General features: G+C 34.8%; 1 protein-coding gene across 12 annotated transcripts in view; it reads left to right on the top strand.

The window, feature by feature from the left end:
- ATP2B2 (ATPase plasma membrane Ca2+ transporting 2) overlaps positions 1–27,466 on the top strand; it is a 212,289-nt gene that overhangs the window by 173,138 nt on the left and 11,685 nt on the right. For 4 of the 12 annotated variants that reach the window (XM_065749598.1, XM_065749597.1, XM_065749601.1 and 1 more), the window contains 7 exons: positions 2,618–2,724; positions 3,442–3,633; positions 11,980–12,193; positions 14,981–15,192; positions 18,131–18,238; positions 21,508–21,690; positions 27,206–27,292. In XM_065749598.1, coding sequence (XP_065605670.1) covers positions 2,618–2,724; positions 3,442–3,633; positions 11,980–12,193; positions 14,981–15,192; positions 18,131–18,238; positions 21,508–21,690; positions 27,206–27,292 — 1,103 coding nt within the window. Of the gene's footprint in view, positions 1–2,617; positions 2,725–3,441; positions 3,634–11,979; positions 12,194–14,980; positions 15,193–18,130; positions 18,239–21,507; positions 21,691–27,205; positions 27,378–27,466 lie in introns of all 12 variants that reach the window. The other 8 variants (XM_065749603.1, XM_065749608.1, XM_065749609.1 and 5 more) reach the window with 3 other exon arrangements.

Genomic DNA, 27,466 nt, shown 5'->3' with positions numbered 1-27,466 from the left:
CCAGAAATATAATATTTTCCCTCATCAGAAACAAGTTGCTTTCTCTGGCAAATGGATGTCTTAAAGAAGCTCACTGTATGTTTCCCAAATTCCTGCAGCATCAGTAGAATTAGTATGTGGAAGAGACTGTCATGTTATTCTCTAGGTATATTCCTGTAGATGCCGAACAAAACTAATTTTGGCAGAGAATATTGTGTCCAAACAACTTAAGATGAAAGCACAGATCAGTGAATAGCTGTTTTGGGAGAAAGCTTTGCCAATATTTATGAATTCCCCTGATATACCTTGTAAAGGTGTTTGATTAAAATACTGTATGCAAGCATTTAACTGGAGTACAACAGTTTATTTTGTACTATTTACCTGACTGTTAGGCATGAGAAGTTAATACTGATGTTTATTTTTGGCCATTATGAGTTAGTAGAAATGGGCATTCTGTGACTGGCAATCTGTCAGGTCATACCCTTATTTAGACTTTTCACTGATCACCAATCACTAAAGCAAACGTTCTCCACGGCTCAAGACTGCAGAAGGGCAGTCCTTCCCTGGCATCCCTCTTTTATGTCTTTACAGCTTTTGTAAAATCTCTATTAGGATATTACTTGATACTGAAGAAAACACTTGAGGTGAAACTGTTGAAATGTATCATAACTATTAAAAAATTAAAAAGGACATCAAAAGAAAAGAAAAAAAAAGAGTGCAACAGTGATGTGAGGAAGAAAGGGGGAGAAACAGATTTAAAATAATATTGAGAAGTCAAGGAGCATGGCTATAGCTGTGAGTAGCTATGGTAAATCTTCTGAATCCCAAATAATTGCTACTGCTTCATTTTAGAAATTTGTCTGATGTACAAAGGAGAAGTTCCTTGAAGACCTTCTCTCTTTGAATGAATAGTGCTATATACTTTTGTACCGTATATTGACATAGTTCTGATGATACCGTGTCACTGAGATGGTTACCATCAGCATCTCACCCACCATCTCCAAGAACATTTTATCTCCGTCTTTCTGTGACTGTTGATTATACAGTTCTGTGTTCTGGAGAGTGTTTGGCTCATCCCAGCTGCATAGTTTGCTTTTATGGATAAAAATGTGCAGCAGAGTAGTGTGATCATTGACATTCGGCCACAGCTTATATCCATTAGGAAGTCATTTCCTGAAAGCCCTTCAGCTTCATGAAGGCTGTGCTCTCATTTGGAATCTAATTGTGAGGAGACGCACTCTACCTGTTTGGAGCAGTTAATAGCATGAAGTGTCAAGGTTTTAATGAATTTCTTTAGAAGCTTAAACAATTAATTTAAAATCAAAGATCATATCAATAGCAAGAAGGAAGGACAGGAAAAATGTTTTTAACAGTAGTGGCAGCTGTTACTCCTGTTTGTTTATTAATACCAAAAGCAAGTCACCCCAACAAACTGAAAGCTGTCATTAGAAGATCTTATCAGAATAATATGTCATTTATTTGAGTTCATAGTGCCAATAGAAAGTGAATGCTCTTTTTTTTTTTTTTTTTTTTTTTTGGATTTTCATAAGACAGAAAAATACAGAACACTTAATGCTTCCATACTGCATTGCAATCTTCTGCGTGCCTGATAAGGCTTAACTTCACCAGAAGATTGCTATTGCTGTGTAATCTGCAATTTCCTATTTCTGGATGGTTCTCAGATATGGGAATTATTTTTGCTCCAGAGCAGTTGAAAGGTTTTCACACTGGTAGGTTTTGATAATTGTTTTTAGAGTATATGGTATGGCTTTGTGCAAAATTTTTAGCAAAAGAAATGTTGTCGTTTTTCCCCCTGTGCTACCTACACAGAAATCCTGTATTCCTAATATGTTGACACATAGATTCTAACACAGAAATAAAAGCATGTGCAGGTAATTATTTACATCCTCTTAAAACACAGAGCTGCTTCTGTGACTGCAGAAGTATGTAATCCTTCTGAATAAGTAGAAAATAGTTTTGTTTGTGGCAGGTGAAAACTGATTCACAGCTGCTTTAATATTTTCAGTTTGAAATTATTTGTCAAAAGGAAAGTGGAAATTATTTTAGTACGACTGTTTATTAGAACGTTTAGCTTCAGAATTCAGAGAATTATTTTATATTTTCTCATATCATTGTCATTTGGTTCCAGCTTGATAAAATTCACTGATTACTGATTGCCAGAAGGCATCTCAGTGAAACAGACAATATCGTTAAGAGCCAGTTTAGGAAAACTTTCAACATGAACTTAAATCTTTAGCAAAAAAGTTCCACTGATGTTTAATCAGGAAGATGGGCTGAAATGGATTTACTGTGATACATAGCTATAATAGAAACCTTCCAGAAGAAGATAATGAGCTGACCATATATGCTTTGATGTCTGTGCAAATTTTGTTGTTGTTTTGATGGTTGTGGATCAGATGTTTTCATAAAAATGCTAATAGGGATGTTGAATATAATACTGATCACATGCCTTTCATCATTATTTTCCCTTGAAATCAACTATTCTCTGTAAGATTTATGTAGCATCATGAAGTTTATGATACACAGATGCTGCTTAGAAATATCAGGGAAGTTTTATCTTGCTAACTGTTATATATATATGTATGTATGCATACACAAACGCATATGTATTTTACAGGTATTATTGACAGCACACAGGTGGAGCAGAGGCAGGTTGTAGCTGTGACTGGTGATGGAACCAATGATGGACCAGCACTTAAGAAAGCTGATGTTGGCTTTGCAATGGTATAATCTTGAGTTTATTCATTGATGTCTGTGTCATCATAAATCTGCTGTTAAGAAGTTTTTCATTATTGAAGTGTTGAGAAAGATACTAAATGAAGCAATATATTGGAGAGGGTGGGTTACATTCCTGCAGAATCCTTCAATTTCCTATAATAGATTAATAGGACTTGCTTGTGTTCATGCTTTATCAATATTTTGCATAGTGACTATGTAGAACCCAATCCCTCTACAGAAAAATGAACTCAATGTTCTTCCTGAAAGTGCAGTACTAATTTGCTTTGCTAAAATCCAGTCCTACATATAAAGATGTCTTCCCAACATACTCTGAGCATATACTAATACAGATTTTATATTAAGATACGTAATTATATTTTCATCATTTCTGTTCATATGTATTAATAGGATATCCTCAGTGATTAAAAAAATGCTGCACAAGAAAAACTCAAAAGTTAGCTTGTCAATAAGCTGATAATACACAGCATTCAGGAGTGTTATCATAGGAATTCCACTACTTTGTATCAGTGCCCTTTTCTGCTTCCTTTTTCACTTTCAAAAGTAAGTTCATTTAGCTGACATTTTAGGAAGTATGAAGCACAGAATATACTCAGCAGTCCCTGTTACAGTGTAGGGTAACTCTATGCAAGCATGACTTTGAGTATGTAGAGATCTGTGTTTTGTCTTTGTACTTTCTGGTAATTTTATTCTCAATTTTTCCAGGGTATTGCTGGAACAGATGTTGCAAAGGAGGCCTCAGATATCATCCTAACAGATGACAATTTCAGTAGCATTGTGAAGGCTGTAATGTGGGGACGTAATGTGTATGATAGTATCTCCAAATTCCTGCAGTTCCAGCTCACTGTTAACATTGTGGCTGTGATAGTGGCTTTCACTGGAGCATGCATTACCCAGGTAAGGATAACCTCAGCCTTACTAAAAGCATGAGGCAAAATCCTTTTAAGCTACATCTTTCCTTAACTGAAGATGATATACATTTAATTCTTACTTTGTTCAATGCAAAGCATTCTTTCTGAAGTTCTTCTGAAAATTAATACATTTAGAGTCAAATTGATAAATGTTAAATAGCTGTTGACAAAAGGAAGTGAGAAAATCCATCTTATCTTGGAAGTAAAATGCTCTGGTTTTGGTTACATATTATTGTTGTGACTGAGTCTGTGATGATAGGGCAGAAACTGTCAAGGTTTGGAAAGAGAGGCTATGTGACTTTGCTTTTCCTTTCACAATACTTAATTAATAAGTATGTATTTAATGATAGATTATAAAACAAGATTATTATTTTCAAGGATAGCAGTACACAGAAGTAATCCCAGCAAGGGAGCATTTTGAAGGATAATTATTTTGTAGCTTTCAGGCAAGTCTTTTTAATTTTAGGTGCAAATAATAATGCAATTAAAAGATGCCTACAATTAGAATTTGATCTCTTTTTCTCCCTCTACAATAATGTCTTATCGCAGTCCTGCTGCACAGGTCTTTCATTGCTGCTTCACAAAAGCATGCCATGTTTTTTCCTACAAATTGCAACTTCTTGATTATTCTTTTTCTTTTACATGTCAAGAAAATTTGAGGTATTTAGAGCATTGTGAAGGTTTGTCCTTCATTAGAAAATAGGAAACCAGGAGTTTTTTAATGCTATGACTCCCCCACATGTAAATTAATGTGTATTCAGATGCTGCAGAGAGATACTATTAAAAAAGGCTTCTTCTGGTTGAGATGCACTGGTGCTTTTCTGTACTGTACATCATGCAGCTACACATAACCTGTTTCAGCAGGTGAATTGTACCTCATGCACACCTGAGCAGAACAATGAATAAGTTATTGGCTCTGCTCTGGGGTAAACTTACACTGCAATCATGGAATTAATTCTTGAAACCAGAAACTCATGTACCTTTGTAAAACCATGAGGTCAGGCTTCTCCTAAGCCTTAGCAGACATTTATAGGCCTTATCTGTGCTGCATATGAGCAGACTGCCAGTTCCCAGCTCCTGCTGGCACCACACAGCATCTGGATGGATGCAACTGTTGTCATTTTTCTCCTCTGAACTAATTGATTATAAGAGAAATCAGAAATTGTTTTTTGAAGCAAGCAGAAGTGGTCCTAATGAAATAAATATTTTTACTCTATACAAAGGAAGCACTGAAACCTCCATACATTGGTTTTCTGAGAAGTAAAAATTGCAAGGTGTTAAGTACAAGTATCCTACCATGCTGCCTCCATGTCTTGATGATGCATCTTGTCACAACTGAGTCTGTGCTATGGGGATAAAATTGCTGATACTGAGGCAGAAGTCTGAAATTTCATTTTCCCATGGAAAATGCTTACAAGAATATTGCGAAGATGTTCAGCTATAAAGTGGTTTTTGCTGCTAACAGAAATTACATGAATAAGTAACAAAGATGTGGAAGGTAAATCCTCCCAGATTTCATCAGTTGTACTAAATAATACACAAAACTGTGCTAATAGCAACATGGTAAGTGTACCAGAATTGAAATGAGGGGATTGATTCCTTTTGAGCCTTTTTTTTAATAGACATTAAGTCACTGCCAACACACACTTATGTAAGGTGATTTTTTTGTTAGTGTCCAGTGATTTTGCATTGCTTTCTGAAAGCACTAGTAGAAATTAATTTGCGTTCTTAAATAAGAAAAATTCTGTTCCATTCTTGAAGAGGAAAATATTATTGAATCAACACAAAGAGTATTTTAAATTGAGTATTTGTGTAGTGTATGTTTAATGCAAGCATGTTCTTCTTTCTATTTCCAGAGCTTTTTTCTTCCTTTGAATCATTCTATCAGCTTCCAAAAGGATTTGGATCAGGCCCAGTGTGTTTGTATTAACTCAGTGGTCTGTAAGACCATCACTGAGACTGTTAAGTTCACAGTTTCTGTTGATCGTTTTTTCTAGTTGCAGCTCCTAGAATTGTGTATTTTTGCACAAAGAGATTCTTATGTAATTCATTAATTTGGCAGTAAAAGTGTAAATTCAAAGGAAGATATCTGAAAGGAGCTAAAATCGAAACTAGGAAAAAGGCAGCAGTTATTTCCACTGTGGTTCTGTTTACACTGAACTGGCTGACTGCTGATAATCTCAAGCAGCTCTCATTTCAGTCTCATTCAACAAGGATCTTGCCTTACGAATGAACATTATTATGTTAGGCTTTGACTCTAAGATTCTAGGCAGTGAAAGGGCATTATGTTTGTTTGGCTCGTAAGCTCTACTATAAATTACACTTGGGAACATACTGCACTCTCTCGTTGCTATGAAAATAGCTCTAGCACAGAATGCATGAATGTACTGAAAAATCACGGGTAAAATAGGCTAGATGTGCATGGATAGAAGCCTGCAAAACTGTACACAGGTATTAAATTATTTTTACTGAATCGTTCTTAATAAACAGGGTTGAAATCCTGTGTTTCCAAAAAGCAATACAGCTTTCTACGATTTTCAAAATGAAAGTAGACTGAATTTTACTTTGCTTTCAGGTAGTCAGTTTGGCTTTGTTTGACATTGAGAATAGAATTTTACTTTAGTCCATGACTAACACTCAGGTTAATGAGTATTACCCAGGATTCCCTTTTGTGGGTTTTATCAAATTTAGAATGAGAAATTTGATAAAACTTCTCTTCAGAAATTTTCTCTGTAGTTCAGAAACAGCACACAGAGATACTGAGCTGTATTAAGCTTCTTTTATGCTTACTTTGACTTTTCTATTTGCACTAAAAGGAAGTGCAAAGATAATAAGATCTTTGTTTCAACTGATTTTTCTTTCACTTGCCTTGTGTTTTACAACTAAATACTGAATTGTATTTAGTCTTCATCCTGCAGTTACATTGGTGTGTATGTAAATTTGTGTATATGGTTACATGGCTGCAGAAATCCTCCTGAAACTACAGCAACGCTGTATTAATGAAAGAGTCCACTTGTCTGAATACTATTACTAGTAAAACTAGACCTCCAGTGAGCATTTCCAGCTGATCAGATTGGTTCAGAGCACCTTAGGGGTGCAATGGAGAGGCAAGCAGAAACGTCTCAAGCAGGGTCTGAACAGTAGTTTAGTAGTTTTAAGTAGTTTTCAGAATCCAAGGCATTATTTTTCTCATATACCTAAATGAAACCAATGAATTTGCCAAGTTATACTTCAGGGATTAGCTTTTAGTTCTTTTAATGCCAAACAAACATATTTTTAATTTATTCATCTACCCAATTCCTGCTTCAGCAAGGTGCTACTGGCCAAGACTACCTACCATATTTCTTTGTGCTCCTTTGTTGATGCAGTAGTTTAACTCATATATACAACATGTATATGATAGTCAATGTAATTCCAATTTTACAAAGGAATTATAAAGGACCAGGCTATTGAACAATCTATTATGCAGGCTAAATAGGACTACTGGAAATGGTCATTTGTTATCCTACGTCATCAGTCCCAACATGAATTTACGTAATGACAGAAATCACGTCCTAAATGACTGCTGCCAAAGTGATGCTGCTCCTTAGAGTGATGTAGTTTAGACTGTGTCCTGCATCAGCTTACAGCAGCTTAATCTACAAGAGTTCTGTTAACGTGAAATTTTGTGTTGTGGTTCTGTGAATGCTTTGATATGTAGGTCATACAAGAAAACTCAGCTTCACAAAGTCTCTGATTAAAAGTTGAATCAAGATCCCTAAGTCTGTGGCTGCATAGGTGTCCATTGTGTACACAGCACAGAGCAATGGTCAGTGCAGTTTCCATGGCACAGAACAGCTCAGAAGGATTAATTCACCTAATCTTTCAAGTAATCTAATTAATTTACCTATTGCTTCCTTCTCTGTGTATAATCCAATGCATGTGTTTTAAGTGGTTAGGGCATGGCCATCCTGAACAGTTTGCATGTAGTTTTTCTTCCAGTTTAGCAATTGATTTATTTTTCCAGTGGATTAATGAGCTACAAACTCTTATAATCTGACTTCAATTTCTGGGTAAAATCTGACTGCAAGGCCTTTGATTCATTCAGTGAGGGTTCTTTTTGGAACTCTCCCTACCAATTGTGAATGTTGTACTTTAAATGAGTCATTATTACATATCTCTGAGCATCACATAGATTTCCATCTGAAATTTCATGCTGTTTCCAGTCCCCAACATTCACAATATCAAGCAAATATTTAGGCTGTTATATTTGTAACTGTTAGAAAAAAACCACTATGTACAATATAAGATTTTAGATTGTAGTTCAGATAAGTGGAAACATTTTTTACTGAAAGTATTAAGCTAACAAATTTAAATCTATGCAGAATTTTATCCCCACTTCCAACTGTTGAGGCAATGTAATTATTCCAAAAGGTTGCATTTAAGAAAGATAGAACAAAGACCATGTTTTAACATTCTGTATTCAAGTTATTATTCTTGTACTAAAGAAAGACTTATTTTTTTAAAAGACATTAGGAACTGAAAACAGTGACTCTATAGGACATTATGTTTGGAAGATTAAATGTTAATTAAAAAGCACTGCAGCACTGAACTACTGCATGAATCACCTACTGTTTTTATAGAGCTTATTAAAAAAGGGGAATGATGTATATTTGCATGTGTAAGACAGCAATTTATATGTTTTACTGCAGAATTGTATTTGACAAATCCTAAAATAATGCTATTGGAAAAATTTTTAAAGGCGTGGCATAAAGTATTTACACTTTAGGTATTTTAATCTTTTTGGAAGGCACAGAAGCAATGGTCACCTCATTCAGTTAACAGACAGAATGAGCTAGCAGTGCAAGCAAGAGTTTGTTTTATTTTTACATTTATATGCATAAACTACCAGAAGTACTTATTTTTATGAATGGATACATGTGTTCTGTGATAAGTAGAAATAAAGGGGCAAGGGTAAAAATACCTTTTTATTCCCATACAGCTTGTCATCTAAATCAAAAGTAACAAGCTCTAACATTTTAGAGACTGTGTGTGTCACAAAACATTTATAGTTTATTTCCAGCCTTTTGTGATTTGTACTTCTAAGTGTTTCCAAGATGAAGTGTAACATCATTGACTTAAGGGACGTTTTCCTTTTACCTCTAGGCCAATACTAACCTATTCCAAGGTCAAGTGGAAAGGAATTTGACAAATAAGTCATGATTTTGGGAGGTTTGCAGTTTAAACAGCTTTCATCCCCATAGTTTTCAGAAAACAAATGAAGAATTCGTTGCTAGCCAGTCAGTGACTAAAATGCAGCAAAAAGGACATTAGCTTTGCCTTCCTCTTTTGCAGCATAAGTGAATAAAATCTGTAATGAAAGACTAGGCTCCTTAGCTGATATGTATTTTCCTTAGTTTCCACCAACTAATCAGAAATCAGGTAGAGCTGCAGTGGAAATTTCATTCCACCTCCTGCCCAGACTAATGTGTATTTAATGTTTTGGCTTCAGCTTAGAATGAGCTTTTACACTTGACTGAACAGTGTAGCACTGCCTATAATAGATAATTATTAGAGGCACTATAGCCACCCAAGGTGATTGGCAGTGTGAAATGGTGAGAACGTGTTGTTGCCAAAACTGATGACTGCCAATTACAGTTGTGTGATCTAGAGACTGAAAGAATCTGAGTTTTTATTGTGCTAGAAATGTGTCAGGCTCTGATAGACATCTGATCATTTGACTCTTATTTATTAAGCATAACAGACAAATTCGGTTTTTACTGACATATATGCCAGCACACGAAGTTCGCAAATTCAGCTTCTGTAACGCCTCAATGTAGGGAATGTTTCCTGCGAAAAGTCACTTACTAGAACAGCAAAAATATGACAGTTCTTCAGGAGAAAATGTTTTCCCTTTTCTCCACATACTGGCTAGGGTCTATGAACCCTGGCAGCTGGAAGCTTTTGCTACACTTGCAGGTGAACTAGTATGAATTAAAATAAATGAAGTCTCGTAATTTTTGTAAGGTTTTTCCTAAAAGTGGTTTTAGCTTTTAGCCTTTTAGATACAGATGTTTCCTCTTTCTGCAGCTGCATATCAAATAAATAACTGAATCTCCAGATAAGCCCATTTAATGCAACCCATGACCAAGAGGGCAAGAATCTATTAATGCTAATCTTCCACCCATCCTTCGTGTACTCAAGCTGTAAGAATAAAAGGGCAGGTTGCTATTTTCCATCCCTATGAATACACCAAAAAAGAATGTGGTGGGTTTATTTTTTTTAATGGATTTAATTTTAATATTTAATTGTAAGACTATAAAAAATGTTTTTCAAGAGGAAATAATACCTTAACTCAGGAGAGAGTCGGAATATAAACCAGATCCGCAACAGACCTGACCATTTTCCTCATGCATTCTTGAGATACTGAATTGATATTGGCACTCATACTTTAATCATATTTCATTAATAAGGAATCACAGAATCATAGAATCACCAAGGTTGGAAAAGACCTCCATGATCATCTAGTTCAGATGTCCACCTCTCACCAATATTTCCCCATTGAACCCTGTCCCTCAGTACAACATGTAAACATTTCTTGAGCACCTCCAGGGATGGTGACTCCACCACCTCCCTGGGCAGTGCGTTACAGCACCTGACCACTCTTTCTGACATCCAACCTGAATCTTCCCCAGTGCTACCTCAGGCCTTTCCCTCTAGTCCTATCACTGGTTACATAGGAGAAGAGGCCATGCCCAACTCACCACAACCTCCCTTCAGGCAATTATAGATAGTAGTAAGGTCTCCCTGAGCCTCCTCTTCTCTAAACTGAACAATCCCAGCTCCCTCAGCTCCTCCTTGTAAGACTTGTGCTCCAGGCCCTTCACCAGCTTCGCTGCCCTTCTCTGGACACGCTCCAGGGCCTTCATAGAATCATAGAATCAGGGGTTGGAAAGGATCTCAAGAGACCTTGGAGTCCAACGGCCCTGACAAAGCAGGTTCCCTACACCAGGTAAAACTCATGTCATTCTTGTTGTGAGGGGAATATTTAACTCTTTGAGGAAAAGGGCAGAGTTCATAAAGCTTTTTTTCTAGAATTTGATTTATTTTATTTGCTGCTTCATTCATTTCTTTGTTTCAGTACTCTGTGATGCTAAAGTGCTCATAAAAATAGCGATCTTCAGACTTTAAAACTTTATACTAACTCCCTTCCACTATAAAATTTGTCATCCTGATATCTTACTACTTTGGGAGTTCTATTTCCATGTAAAGGTTCTATTTGAAAGAGAATGCATGTCTTAACTAATGCTGCGTATTTTATATTCTGTTTAAAGGCATATGAAGTTGTTACAAAAACAAGCAAGCAAAAAAAACCCAAAAGCAACAGACTTAATTTTTCCTGATAGGACACTTGAAGCAATTGCAACAACCTATCCTTACAGCGGATCAAATGAATTAAAAATAATTCTGTGTAATAGCCATCTACAATTTCTTCTGAGACCAGTGTTATTTAATTATTATTATTATTATTTTTAACTTAAGGTAAAGTCCTTTATAATAAGACCGTAGATGCTTTCTATCTTGAATTAAATGAGGAAAGAGCTCCTTCTAGTGGCTGGTGATCTGTTTCAAGAACTAGATGCTTTATTTTGATAAGTAGAAATGCTTTTTTCTTTCTAGTTCTGTATTTTCTAATCTGCTATCCAGTTATTCCATAGATTATTCAGGATTTCTTTTTGAAAAAGGAAAAAAAAGAGTTTCTGATTATTTTTTTAAGTTCAAATGTCAGAGGTTTTCATCAAAAATGTTTTTAAAAGGTCCTATTTATGTGCAACATCTTCAAATGTCATAGCCATTGTTTCATCATTTTTTTAATAATTTCAAGCCAATTCCAAAATTGTGTACTTTTTTTGTACAGGTGTGAGATGCAAGTAATGAAGCATTCCTTTGTAAATTGCTTCAGTATGATTTTTCTTCCAGGGAAGAAAGCTATACTTGTGTTATGCAGTTACATAAACTCAGTTATAATTTGAAGCACGTACTTCAGCATTATGAAATGTATTATAAATTATTAATGTTAGACTTTATAAAAATTGTGTCGTTGTAAATATTGTTGATTGAAATAACTGGAGAGAAATAATTTCTTTTTGCTCTGATCACTGTTTCCTATGATTCTGATCTTGTCTGGGCAATGAAAGAGCAGTCATAGTAAGGTGAACCAAAGGTCCAAGTATTTCAGTATCTTGTCTTCAGCACTTCTTGCAGTTGCACAGGAGGAAATGACGTCACAGTAAATGACCTGACAACAATTATTTTTCAAGGAAATAAGTAACTTTATATTTTTTCTCCACAGGACTCTCCTCTAAAAGCTGTACAGATGCTGTGGGTCAATCTAATTATGGACACTTTTGCCTCACTTGCTTTGGCCACTGAACCTCCAACAGAAGCTCTATTGCTAAGAAAGCCATATGGCAGGAATAAACCTCTTATATCCCGTACCATGATGAAGAACATTCTGGGCCACGCTGTCTACCAGCTTACTCTAATATTTACACTTCTTTTTGTTGGTAAGTTAGGCATGTTGCATGGTTTAGAAGCATCTAGATCATGTAGCCTGGTGTCAGAAGGCTTTAAATGTAACCACTCAATGGACATACACATGGTTATACAGCTAACAGGGTTGCACTGTGTAAAGAGATTAGGATCAGGAGAAACAGTAGAGACCCAATAGAGAGATTTAGTCACTTCTCTTTCCTCTTGTTGAGATGGCTTTTTTTGCCTACTAACGAAGTGTAGATTTGAGAGAATTTCATTATAAAATGTCACATTGAAGGTTACATTTTAATCAGAGTATCTAGTCTGCTCCTCCTACATTGGGATTTCATTTTGAAACTTGTTATCTTCAGTGGACACCTACAAGAACAAGTCCAACAACAACAAAGCAACCAAAATCAAGACCCATTTTAGCAGTGTCTTGAGAAGCTGTAATCAGGGAACAAAACGTAGTCAAGAAATAAGCTGATCTTAAGTCTTATAGATAAGCCAGTAACCAGTATTAGGTGATAAAAATAACGGTCTTTTATAGCATTTAATTTGAAAACAGATATTGAAAAAAACAAAAACAACTAATTTCTTATTTTCATCTTGAACTCCTTTTCAAACATTGCTGGAAATTGATGTTTTTTTATGCTTTGTATTTTCAAGTGAAAGAGGAAGGAGGAGGAGTGTTTCTTGTTGCAGAGTAGTTTCTTGTTGCAAGTGTAGGGGCTAAAAATAGATCACTATTGCTCCACAACAATGAGTGAAATTGCCCAAAGGGCTGATAATTGTATCAATTGGACATTTTGTCCTTGACAGGATGTCACTGTGGTTAAATTGCATGTGTTGTCTTTCAGATGATTATTTTTTTTCCATTATATACAGACTTTCATGTAAGCTGTAAATTTAAATTTCTGGTCCTGAAAATGTTAAGAGTTTTTTTTTTTTTTTTTTAATTTGTTTTGAAAGCCTTGCTCCATCTTGCCCAAAATTGGCCCTTTATGTCACCTCAAAGGAGGTGATGGTGATGGTCTATCTACAATAGTGATATTTAAATCAATGTGCCAGGTTTTGGAGAGAGAGGCTTCCTAATATTATGAAAAGCTTACAGTGGATTTTGAGGACATCTGTCTGAAAAACTGTCTGAAGCAGGCATAGAATGTCTTTTTAATTCATTTGATTCCAATCTTGGAACAACAACAACAAAAAAAAGTCTGTTAACTCATCTTTTGTTGAGTTTTAACACTTAAAATACTTTATACAGAACCTCAATGAAAAGAAAAACAGGCTTTTCTCCCCCTATCATAATTATTTTTGTGTTTCTCTAGTAAACCCATTGCTAATTTTCTCAGAAGCCTAGCAAGTGCAGCCTTTTTCTTTCTGAGCTCTGAGAGTGTCATTTTTCTACTGAGATGTTCTAAATTCGGTGCTTCAATAAATAGATCACAAATTAATAAGTACAATTTCTATTTTGATTTACTGCATTGTTTTTGTAGCAGCATCCTCTGCTATGCCATTTAAGTGACAGTGCAATAAGTAACTTAAGGATAGCTACTCTCTCAAGAAATTATTTGTATGTTTGTGTGTATATTGAATGAAAACAAATAGATTTAATGACTTTTTCTCTGCATATAAGATAAAATATTAAATGGTTTGCTGTCATTAACTTTTATATTTATTAAGGAGTGTATTTTCCAATATTTAGTAATCTCGGAGAATTATAATCTGCTTAAAAATCTCTACTCTCTCAGAGTCCAACTTTTGTGGCCTTATATTGAGTTACTGATATATTTTTGATATAGTAATCTACTTTCCATCAAAAGGTTATAAGCCAAATTCTTGCTTTGGAACCACGCTCATTATTCCCAGTGACTTCAACATGAACTGCTCAAATATCTCAAGGCAAAAAAACAATGTCAGCTCAGCTGATGGAATTATGACGTCAAGGGGAAACCTTAAGAAACCTTTTCTTCCTACTTCAGAAATTCTGACTATAGTGCTAGTGGGATAGCAGAAAATGTTAATGTTTTTATTTGCTTTTATTAATACAGCACTTGTTATGAAAGTGGGTTATAGTGTGATAACCTCTACTCTTATTTTATTTCATTATTTTCTAATTCATATGAACATCTAATTCTTACTTCATGTGTACAACTTGTTCAATAACTGTGTATTGTCTGCAAACTTTTTCAATATGAAGTGAGGTCCATGAGGTATTTTTTCAAATTTTATCTCTGTTTTACTATTACTCATAATGCTCTGTATCCTGCTTCTTTATAGGTCAGATCTAAAAGTGAAAATCAAGTTATCAAAATAAAAAGCAGTGCCTGATGTTCTGGTTTCAGAACAGATTTAGCAGAACAGTAATAATCAAATCTATTTACAATCAAGAGTACCTGTGTTTTTATCATTAATATCCATGAGTTATGGCAAGTGTATTAGCAAATGGGTTAAAAACTGTTGAAGAGTGATTGCTTCTAATTATAGTAGAGAAAATGGAAGAATACTGACAATGGGTCTTAAGTGCTCACTACATCAGAAGGATATCTGCTTGTTAGAGAAAAAATACTACTGAAAACTATGAGAGCAGGTATACTGAGTTCTTAGAGAAAAGTTAGCGTTGGGAAAGCTTTCTGCTCAAGAACTTTAGATGTCTTTTGCTTTCTGGAGTACAGAATTTTGCCTATAGATAGTAAGGTCAGAAAGACAACAGGTAAAAGTTAAGCAAAGCAGGCGACTAGCTAAAGCAAACAAAGGAAATAAAAATTTTTTGTTTTATATTCTAGTGGAAACCTTTACTTTTCTCTTATACCTAGGTGAGAAAATGTTTAAAATTGACAGTGGGAGGAATGCACCACTCCACTCTCCTCCTTCAGAGCACTACACCATTATCTTCAACACTTTTGTCATGATGCAGCTTTTCAATGAAATCAACGCACGCAAAATCCATGGAGAGAGAAATGTCTTTGATGGCATCTTCAGAAATCCTATTTTTTGCACTATTGTACTGGGTACATTTGCTATTCAGGTAATGATTTGGTCAGGAATTAATAGCTATTCAAAAGAAATTTAGGTGACCCTTCTTTCTATGCCTATTTAATAGAAAAGATGTAGGAGGCACAGTAATTATAAAACCAACTGGATTCATGTACTTTCTTAATACATTTGTCAATAATGGAAAATGTTATGTTGACATACTAATACAACATGAATGTTGATCATTATCACCAGATCAAAACTTAATCTGAAGATATAACAGTAGCAATCATGGTTTGTTAACTTTTTTGAAGATATTATTAAATATGATCCTAACCAAGAGCAACAAAGTATTTTACATTAATTCACTCCATAAATAGAAAAACAAGCTGCAATTATATAGTTTTAATCCATTCTTCTGAAGTTAAATGTCATTGGCAAATGCTATTCTCATAGCACTTCTCCATGATAGTAATTCTTCACGTCCATCTCATAGGGTTGTTGGCCCAATCATATGTAAATATAATTACAGAAATATACACTTCTTAACATTTGGAAATTTTCTTTCATAAGACCTAATTTTTGATTCTGCTTAGTCTCCATCCATTCACTACCCTCTACCGTGTACTTGACTCGATTTGACATTGTTTCAGACCTCAAAGTTGCTGCATTGAACTATTTATGTGTTGATGATAGCACTCAGTTCTGCAGCAGCATCCTGGAAAGCATCAGTATCACGACTTTTCTCATTAAAGGAATAAGGAGAAGGAAAGAGTAATTTCAATCTGGGCCGCAGTAGTTTGAAAACAGAAAGGGAACCAGTTAGTAAACTAAATGTGGAAGGAAGAAAGGACAATATTGTATGGTGGTAGAGTTTGATAGTGATGGTCTTTAACAGTGAGCTCAAAAACATGGATTTACTAATCTGAACCACAATGCATCTGGAGAGGCCTGACAAATTCAGAGGCATCTTTACATTATTTGTCATGGGAAATGCTTGAGAATGTTTTCCTCGTTGTAGTCATTACTGTACTCAATTTTATCTGGCTGACAAAAAAATGCTATCTAGCTACCAGCCACATTTCAGTTACAAATTTTACTCATCCCTCACTGATTTTCTAGCAGCTGAAGTATTTCGAGCACAGCTCTCAACAATAGATTAGCAATCTGACAGTGAATTAAAAAGCAAATTGTGGTTTAAGACTTCAGGCTGTGAATCTTATTTGCTTTTCAGTCTTAAAGTCAGGTAATTTTCCTCGGCGTGATAAAAGGTTACTCTTTCTATTGTTTATTCTCTTATGGAAATATAACTTCGTTGTTTGCTGAATTAATGTCAGAATAGTAGTTACTAATTTTTTCTCTGTGTTGTTATATCTAACTATGTGGGCCAATCATTTTGTTCTAAAGAGAAGCTGATTAACTCCAGCACCTTGATCTATTTAGATGTATATGGGACATTGCAGAATTGTTTTTATTTCATGCTTAAAACTTACTATATTCCATATGTGTTTATTTGTTAGGACAAATTATTAAATATTTTTGAAGTACAAACAGCAACGAAGTATTTTACACTGATTTACTATTCCTTTTTGTACTTTCTGCTGACTAGAGGCTCATTGGCTTTATTTTAACTTTGAGTGCAGCAGTTCCACTAACTATCCTTGTCCAAAACCTCTCTGAAAAAAATCAACAGCATTGCAAAATGTTCAGAGGAAAAAAATGGAGTCTACTACAACATAGCATCCTAACAATTAGAAAACTATTCTGGAAGCACTATAGCACCTTGAGAAATAAAGGGATAATTATCACTCCTCTCCTTAAAAAAGAAGTAGTTTGCTTTTATATTATAATCCTTTTTTTCTGCTTTCAGAGTAAAATAATAAGATTTTTGCATTGAAGGAAGATGGCTTAGAATATGAAATAACTATCATAGAGTTGCTGGAAAATTCTTAATGTGAAATTGTAGTTTCTTTCAAGTTTAGGATTATATTCACATTTATTTATCTACTTTTTCCTTACTATGTCCAAACATTTCCTGTCCACTGCCTATCATTCTCTGTTCCCTTCCTTCTTCCTGTGTATTTACACTTCACATAGAAAGAGTTGCTGTTCATTGTTCGTTAGTTGTTTGTTTACCAGACTAGTCTAATGATTTTTAACTATTATTTTGCAGCTCTTGAGTGTTTAAATCTCTGGATTGTGTTGTAAGGTTCATTATTTTGTAGCAACGCTGCTAACAAAAAATAATAATATCTGATTTTCAGTTAGCAAAACCTTCTCAGTCTAACCAGGCTTAGAAACTTGTTCAGGTTCTGTGGATGCTGGTTGTGTCTGCTGCACAATATAAGTAAGTGCTTCCTTTGTGTGATTTTCCCACTGTCTTTCTCCAGCAGGACTAAATTTTGGCATAGTGCCGGTCTATCATGATAGCATGTCTTTAAGTGTACAAAATGGCATAGAGAAAAGTTTATTGTGCGGTGGCCATTCCAAAATAAACTACATCTGTGTTAACATATCCCTGGCTAAGAATATTCAGAAGCTGTAGCTGGGGGCAGTCCTGTTTTCTTTTTTCCAAGGCATTCACATATGACTGTCCTTAGGCAAGGAAGCCTTAGTCTGAACTACTGCGCCTGTTTCTGACCTTCTTTCCAGGGTGCATAAGTTTGTGTGGTTCAATTCTGCAGCTTTTGCTGGATGGTCTCAAAAAAATGTACTTCTCATAGCTTAAAATGGTACCATATATGTGTGTAAAATGACCCCATAGGAATTTAAGATAATATTTAGAGTTTGAGTGTTCCTTAGATTCAGTCAAGTAAATAATTGTAATGATGCATTTCACTATTCTACTGGAATCAAGGAGGCAGAGGAATCAAAGAGCCAGAGGTGTAAAGCATACAAAGTGAGAGAAAAAGCTCAGGTAAAACATCACTGAAAGGATCCCCTACTCCTGCAGAGTATTCACCACAACTCTTCTCTGCATTTCTTTGTAGATAGTAATTGTCCAGTTCGGAGGAAAACCATTCAGCTGTTCTCCCCTGCAGCTTGACCAGTGGATGTGGTGTGTATTTATTGGATTAGGAGAACTTGTATGGGGTCAGGTAAGCGTCCAGGAATATGCAGATATCTTTTGTTTTTATAAGCCAATCGAAGAACAAGTTTTGCCATAAGTCACACACAAAAAAACCAAAAAACAGTTCATAATCCTACTTTACCCTTTCCTTCTCAGAACATCATATTTTTCACAGGTTGAAATACAAATAGCTCTCTAATTACTTCAAAAATAAATCTATTTTATCCCATTTTTCCTTTTAATTTCTGTTAATTTTTATATATTTTCTTTCCCTATGCAGGGTGTGCTATCACAAAAATCATCCTCGGTGTTTTGTGTGAAAGGCATTCGATTCACAACTTAGAAACATAAAACCATTTAGCAAATGCACTGTAAGCTTCCCAGCTATAGAGGACTCAAAGCAATGTATGTTTGGCCATGGCAAATTTTTGAAAGTGAAAAGAGATGAAAAGAGATTCCAGTTCTATTCACATGTCATTTATGAATTATGCTAAAACCTGTGTCATCATTAGCTGGTATGAAGTTGTATATACATGTAAAAACAAGTGTCTATGTGATAAGTTGTTTCATTAGCTATCTATAATAGTACAGTTACAACCAGTTTTGTTAAAGTATTACATTATTTTATGTACAAAATTGGGCTGCACGTAATAATAGTACTTTTTTAATCTTTGAATGTACTTTTAATGTCTTTAAGTGGATGCCACCTGACAGATCTTCAAAAGTGAAAAAATTGTTAACATTTTGCTTCTCAGATATAAAGATGCATATAGATCTGGTAGTTTGCCAAGCATGAAATTGCTGATGCTGTTGAATACGAAAGTGATTTGGTTGAATTGTAATGAGTTAATGCTAGCTTTCAAAACTGATATATTATGGAGAAAAAAACAACTACATAAGCTTTTAGGATGCCTGGACTTCAGATTTTTTTTGAAAGATTAAGCTCAATCACAACAGCTTTTAAGAGATACGTTGCTGAAAATCACCATTATTAGATTGTACTAATGTAGTTACTATCTGAAGGTAGAATTTAAGTTATTAAGTTACGTGGGGAGTACAAAATCAGTTTGCTAAACCTTGGAAAGTTCTGTTTGTCCTGTTCGTACAGTTTGTGCTTCCCTTTTGCCAGCCTTTTCCTCCTCAGATTAATTCTGCAGTGGAGCATAACACATTTGTTAGCCCTTTGCTCTAACACTTTCTCCTAACCCTGCTGTTCTTGTAATCCACTGTAACCAATCAAGACTTCCAATTTTAGATGTAAAATTTGGGACATCTAAAAAGAGTTTCTGCAGACTTCTAAAAGGAATTTCTGGAAAGCAAATCTGCATTGCTTTGAGTGACAATGATTTCTAAAAGTAGCCTGCAAGACTTCTCAAAACAAAGTCCTTCTAGAACATTTCAAGTTATGTTCTGAAAATTGTTGATTGCTTTTCAAAATGGTAGTTTTCTTGAGAATAATACTTAGTTTCTTAATCTGCATTGAGTCTCTTGAGTCTGCCATTGCCTGAACAAGGCTGGTGTCTGCAGGTAAAAATAAGCACCAAACAAAAAAATACATGAACACTCTAAGGGAAGAATTACAGCGGATTCAGCCTGGCTAAAGGAGAGCTATGTTCTATTGCACAGAATCACTACCAAATATGGTTGTTTCTATGAATGCTGTCTCGCAAGCCCTTCATCCACACCAGTTTCATCAGATAGCAAGTAACTTCTTTATATAGAGTACTGACATAAAATTTTTTTGAAAGCTGGGAAGCTAAAGCAGTTTCAGAAAGCACTGCAATGACTAGCACTTAACCTTTTATTTTTTCACTCCTGCTGTCTTTACTTGTGTCATGCCAATCACTACTTTTTCAAGCTTTTCATGTTTTTCAGCCCAAAATACATTTTAAAAGGTTTCATAGCTTTTGGGCATTTCTTTATGCGTCTTTAGCGGTTATGTAATAAAAATAGAGTTGTGGTATACAAAGTTCAAAGGGACCCTCAGAAAAATCAGCAGTCTGTTTTCATCCTGAAAATATACAGTGCCTTGTTGTGTGTCTTTGCAATATACATTCCATCTTTCCAAAGGCATAAGGTGCTTCTTCATCAATTTTCCTTCAACTATCAGCTGTATAGAGTACCTTCAACACTCTTCATTTTCTGAATACCTTAGTTTAGTTTGTGCTGTGGCTTATGTGGTCTAGACAATACCACATGCCAGAGGGCTCCAAAAAATCATTATCACAAACTGAATAAGACTTTCATCCACCAGACATCAACTTCCATCATTGTTGAATGTCCCAGAACTGTAGTTTCTTACCTTCAAAATTATTTTCTGTTCCAGCTTACTCCATTTATTTTCAAATATTTGGGCTTCAGAGATGTGATTGCTCACTACTGAAACAAAAGAAAAAATAAGAAAATTACAGCATTTTTTTAAAAACTATGTAATAGTTAACTTTGAAAGAGAATTTTTTGTTCTAGGTAATGTCATGTTTAGATGGCCATCTGTTTTTATTTCTATTCAAGCTGACAGAAGAAATCAGAAAAAAAAATGACTACTCGAGATAACAACATTTAAATTTATCCACAGCAATCATATTCAGCACAGTCTGACTTTGCTATTTACAATTTTCTAAACTCAGGAGCCATCTCTTCTATTAATTACTTCCAGTGACCACTTAGCCAAAATGACTAAGAAAATAGGCTGACATGAACTGAATTTATTACTAATGAAGACTGAAAGTAAGAGAGAACTCACGGGAAGATATTCAGAGCTACACCATTAGAAACCTCACTTCTGTTACATGCTGAGAAAACTATTTTGATTTTCCAAATCAAAGGGAAACTGAATGCCTGAACCAGTTTTAGTGTGAAGAGTCTTATACGCATGAGATAAGGCTAATTTTCAGCTTACATTAACAGCCATTAGACTGTTTTTAGTCATTAGCAATCCCTGAACACTAATTGCAACTGTATCCATTTTGTGAAGTTTCCTTTAAATAATTACATTCAGATACCCACATCCTCCCTTAGTTTTTGGTGGAAAGACATCACTTCTTTCCAGCCTTAAACTTGCTCCATAGCCATGTATTTCTGATGTGGTTCAGTGATGCAAATAATGCTGATTGTTTTCAAAATGGAGTTGTATGAATGTAAAGTGCTATAATGAATATGTAAGTCTGATGCGTTTCTGGAAGAGAAGAAATCACATTAAAATATCAGGATTCTTTTTTAATTAGGGATTCTTTTTTAATTAGCAGCTTATTGTTATTTAATTAGGTTTATGTTTTCAGCAGCTTTTTGTAATTTTAGGTCATTGCAACCATCCCAACAAGTAGGCTAAAGTTTTTAAAGGAGGCAGGGCGGCTCACTGAAAAGGAGGAGGTTCCTGAAGAAGAACTCAATGAAGATGTTGAAGAAATTGATCATGCAGAGAGAGAACTTCGACGTGGACAGATTCTCTGGTTCAGAGGGCTTAACAGAATCCAAACCCAGGTATGCAAAAAAGTAAATTCCCCCACGATCTAGGAGTTATCTGTGATCAAAACAAGATGATGCTATAGAAAGCCACAGAGAATGCTTCTGTGTTGGAATGATGGTACTTGGAAATTACTGTTTTCAATGGAGCATCACATGAGGTAGTAAAATAGGTGAACACTTCTAAAGTGTGTGTATAGTGGAACTGTAAATATTATAAAAAAGATAATATTCAAAAATAGGAATACCATTTTGGATACTACTGTGGACGTTTGTTTTTCTACTTCAGTGATGATAGCTGAAAAAAACAGTGCTACTTGGAAAATGCTAGCTTTCGCTATGGCTAACAAAATGGTATGAAGGCTTTCTAAAACGTGTCATTTTATTTTGTTTAAAATGTATTGTTGTTCCCCCTCATGCAATAGGGGAAAAATATTTGGTCTAAAGTGTCAAGCATCTCTTGATTTTTGTTACATTTATGTATATATATATATATATGTAACAGGAATTACTTAGTCCTTCCTGGATTTAAAGTAGTAAGGGCTTAAGCATCCATTGAATGCTGAAATAGATGCATTGGCTACTCTGGATGATATTCTAGAGGGTTTTTTTAAGCTTTCCTTAAATACGAAAATCCATGATGTTTTTGAAGCAAAATTAAAGGACTCAGATGAATGTTATACTAAATACATGTACTGAGACACACTGTTAGATTTAGTGCAGTTTAGGCTATTAGATAAAAATGCTAGAAAATTATTTGAACTGTTTTGCACTTTTTTATTACAGTGAAGTAGCATTTTTTAAAGCATTTTAGTCTTTCTAACACCTCTACCAGCTTGCAGAAGAGAGCAACTTTTAAAGATACGCGTTCCTGGTGATATCAGATGGTTCTGTGAACGTTTTGCATAATACTTACAAGAAAGTAAGAGGTGAATAATTAAGAAAGTACTTCCTGTTTTTATTTAAAGAATCTTTTAAAAAATATTTATATCAAAGAAGATTTTGTGTTTGACATTTTGGTCTTAATTTGAGATGGATGGTACTTTCTCCTTTGTTCTATATACAGTTATATGTATTACTTTTTTTTTTCCCTGGAGAAAAGATGCAGCCATGCCTTTTAGAAAAATGGGATAGTTAACTGAAACTAGGATGGTTAGATCTATTTAGTGAATTACAGCAAAAAGAAGAAGGAAGGAGTGGAAACTGCTGTTAGAGAAAGGTTAAGGATTTCAGAAAATTCCTGAGCTTCTGATTATGTAATTAAATATGGATCTTCAGCTTTAGGGTTATGTATATTGAGTCCTGTATTGAGTCAGGAGCACTCATCAGTAGAGAAAATTCGAATTGTCACAGTTCCTCTTATCACAAAGGTTAAAAACAAGTGCCCTGGTAGTGGTGATCATTTTGGAAAGATGACCTCTAAATGTGCATTCTTTTCTTCCTGATGGCTGTAGGAGGAGTGTTGCCTGTTGGCATTTCTGTCAGGATGTCTTTCTGGTTGTGGTGAGTGTAAACAACTGCAAACACAAAAAAGAAAATTACATCCTTTCAGTTCTTTTTCTAGTCTGAGAGCTAGCTTTTAGTTCTTCTGCATATCTTTGTCCACTAAATTCACAGAAAAAGAAATTATTATTCTTTTATACTACTTAAAACAAAATGAAATTAATTATGTTTCTTCGCTAACATCCATCTTAGTTTCTGCTCTGCTCTTAGTTGTAGATGTATCTTTGGTAGGATGTACTACTTCCTCTCCTACCAAAAGGCTCTGTGATTGTTTTTCTCATTTTGTTTATTCAGTGACTTTGATTTTTACATCCATTTCACATCTGTGGAATGATAACGGAAAAAGGAAACGGGCCAACACACTCAAAAAGAGTTCCAAATGCAGCTTCCAGATGTCCACTGGAGAGTGATGAACCTATATACATGTCAAATTAGATACCCTGTTGGATGGACCTTGAGCGCATCTTGATGTGCTGTGTGTTGTGGCCCATCCAAATGAATTCATACACTTGTACTACGTTTCCCAGGAAGCCATCTAAAGAAGAGTTGATGGAAGAAGATGAGGATGTCTGTAGCATCCTTGGGGAGCTGGAGGATTTGCAAGAATCCTCTGATGTCTAATGCACTTCTGGAGATGCAAAAGAAGAAGGTAGAGCATCCCCTCACTTTTATCTATAAGAGGATGACAGTTAAGGTTAGGGATAAGCCATAGACACAGATCTCAATAAATTCCAGTTTCTGTCAAACACTTGTGCTTTATAATAGGTGATGTTTATTTTTTTATTTTCTATTCAGACCTTTGTGGACATAAAGCTCCAGCATTCAACAAAAACCTTCACTCCTAAGAAAGTTACAAACCTCATCCAAACTGACAAAAACTTTGCAATAATAAAGACTTTTTTGTTTCTGGTTTTGTTGTGGGATTTTTATTTTTTTTTTATACTCTCAATGCACAGGTTCCTCTAGGCACTAGAGAAAGAATTTTCAGTTGATTCTTCATACTGAAATGCCAGACATGTCTCTATTTCATGCTGCACATGCATGAAATAAAGTGCATGAGAAATGCACATACCTAAGTCACAGGGACTATGTATTTCTTATTTTCATTTTGTCTACTTCTGTTCATTTAGATATCTTATTTTCTTAAAATTTATGTCCTCTCTGGGTGAACACATGATGTCTTCTGATTGGAAGTGTTTCATTATTAGACAGTTCTCTCAGAAGACTGGTAATATGTGAAGTTTCATGCATTACTCGTTCTAGTTCTGCAAGCTTCATAAGGATACGAAATGGTCTCAAATTTCATTGAAGTCAGGACTTCTTTCTGCTAGATTTCAGCAATGCTTTCCAGTTCTTTGTTGCAGTTCTCAAGAATTCTTCATTCTGAAATTCTACAAGTTCATTTCATCTTTTTAAATTGTATACTGAAAAGTTCCTATAGTTACCTCATGCTAGAGTAGGGAAAAATTGTTAAGTATGGAGGTTTGAAAACTTTTCAGGTTACCTATCAGATTTTCATAATACAATGACTGTGTTCTCCCTCAGCCTCTTTCTCTCTATAGTACAAAGTTTGTTATCTACTTAATGTGGCTAAAGAAAGGGAATAAAAGCTTCCTAAATATTAAAAATGAAGAACAGAATTAAAAATGAGAACAAAAACAAGACAAATGTATATATGTCTTGTTAACTGCTCAGAAATACTTCTATTTTTTTTTCAGAAATTAATGTAACTAGACTGCTACTGAAATGATACAGGACCTTAGCTTTTCTTTCTCATTTCTAGCAATCTGAATTGTTCTAAATAAATTCAGTCTTCTGTTATTACAAAAGCATCTCATTGTAAAATGCATTCTTTATGTATTTATTTATTGGGGTGAACTCTTTCTTTGTTGTTTCCTGATTTTGGAAGGTAAACTCTTTTGGAGGCCAAGATCTTTTCTTCTTCTTCATTGGCTTCAGGCAGAATACATCCCTGTATGTTTCACCTTTAAAATTCTAAAATGGTCAGCATTTTTTCCCTATAGATTCACTCCATGAAGATCTGTAGTTACTTCTTTCAGGAGAAAAAGTAAACTACACACCTGTAATTCTTGTTCTCTGGAGAAACTACTAAATACAGACCTTCTCTTATCTTTTCATTCCTACATACTAGAGTCTTTCAGTAAATTGGAAAGCCATTTATACATCTGCAGCTTAGGATCTACCACTTTTATCTTCCACAGTGCAGTTCATGCTCTTAGTGAATGCCTTTAAAATCTTTCTTGAATGTTCTCTTTTGAAAAGTGCTCTGTTATGTATGTTTAATAATGAAATCTCAGGATTTGTATGTAATTCTACTTTTGTATAGTAAACATTTCAGGTGAGTATTTCACATGCTTTCATATATAACCAGTGGTTTGAACCATATGCTGTTTTCAAAATGCCACTGATTCACTTGCATCCTTATTCCACATGGCAACTGTACTTTTTATTGGACAAAACTGCTCAAAATGAAGTTTGCTGCAGAAAAGATGGAGATGAAAGCTGCAAAATGTTGTCATGACTGCTTAATCCTGTACATCCATCAGCGTGCACATTAAATGCACCTTGTATTTAAGACTCTCATTGGAAAACAAAGAGTCAGTGAACAAGGCTGTTTCATGTTTGTCTAGTAGAAGTACATCACGGTGATTGTGTACCAGTAACCCTTGATTCATTTTACAGATGGCATTGACGTGGTTATTTCTGTGAAAACATAAAGGAAAATAATGATCTCCAAAGACTTAGGACAATGGGAGAGGATGTGTCCATACCATTAGAGATTAAGCCATATGAATTTATTTATTAATAAGACTGGCTGTAGTAGAAAATGTTAGCAAATTTATTATAATGCTCTCAACTTAGAAAATTTAGGAGGGGTTATACCAAGGTTTGTGCAGTTCATGTTGATAAATAAGTTAATGTTGATAAACTTTACCTTTTCCCAACTACTTTCTAGGCTGTATTTCTTAAAAAATTCTGTGATGCAAGATAAAATGGGGAAACAATGGCCTTCTTCTTACATGTAGATGGGTGAATTCTTGTAATGGATTCTGTTACTGTTTTGTTGTGTTGCGGTTGTACTACTGTGATGAAGAGGACATTCTGTTATTTAGGGCTTTGTAGCTGTTATCTACTGCCAATCCCTGGTTTTAAATACATCAGATGTTTATAGCCTGTTTTTTACTGTGTTCTGGTGACAGAGACGATATTGAAATTTCCTTTTTTTTAACTCATCTTCTGAATTGATGATTAAAAGACACATCTAACAGTAGGTTACAACATGCATAAGGAAATAACAGTAGAAAATGGTAGTTCTGTTTACTGGAATATTCAGTCTGGTTCAACATAATTTTGTGTCTAATTTTAAGCACTGTATATAGAAAAAATATTAATTACATTATGTAAGTAGAATTGACCATCCTTCATTATCACTGTTTGATTTACTCAAACTTTCTTTATAGAAGAATGTATACTATCAGAGTACTTTACATTTTATCAAGATAGTATACTGATAACCTTGTTGTTTTTTTTTTGTTTTTTTTTTGTTTTGTAGACAAAATTCAGTCTTATTTGTAATATTTCTATAGGCTTCCCCCTTCCCTTGAACTGAACTTTTCTCTTTCTGGAGGAACACCTAAAAAGCAATAGCAAATCAATTTTATTCTCAGTAGGAAAATGTTGACATTAGCTATTTCAAGTATTCCAGTTGTATTCACTTATCCCATATAAATAAAATGGTTTCATTTTTTAGTATTTTCATTTCAAATTTTCTAATCGTTTAAATTCATGCAGCTTCATTGCCTCCTATCAAGCTGCTTCATTTTATTCAGGCAGAAAAACTGGACCATTTCATGTCTAAAACGTTAAGAAGAACCCTAGAAAAGTATTTATTTCCATAGAAATTAAACTGTGTGCACGGTTGATTTATTGTTTTTCATTATTATTCCTGTTAGTTTTGCAACTGTATCCATACTTTAAGCAACTTGTCTCATTCTTTCCTCCATTACAGATCGAAGTAGTCAATACTTTCAAGAGTGGCACTTCCTTTCAGGGGGCTCTAAGGAGACAGTCCTCCGTCACAAGCCAGACCCAGGATGTAACCAATATTTCTAGCCCTAGTCACGTATCGTTATCCAATGCTCTTTCCTCTCCTACCAGCACATCTGCTGCTGCAGCTGGGCGTGAGTGTGTATTCTTAATGCATCAGATCTACAGAGATGCCAACTTACGTAGCAGTCATTTGAGACTGAGCTACTTTGCACTCTCCCAT

The sequence above is a fragment of the Cyrtonyx montezumae genome, unplaced genomic scaffold, assembly GCF_038088225.1.
Source record: "Cyrtonyx montezumae isolate F1298 unplaced genomic scaffold, pur_monq_1.0 scaffold_6, whole genome shotgun sequence".
NCBI classification, from domain to species: Eukaryota; Metazoa; Chordata; class Aves; order Galliformes; family Odontophoridae; genus Cyrtonyx; species Cyrtonyx montezumae.
Note: the sequence above shows the minus strand (reverse complement) of the source record. Positions and strands in the feature narration are given on the sequence as shown.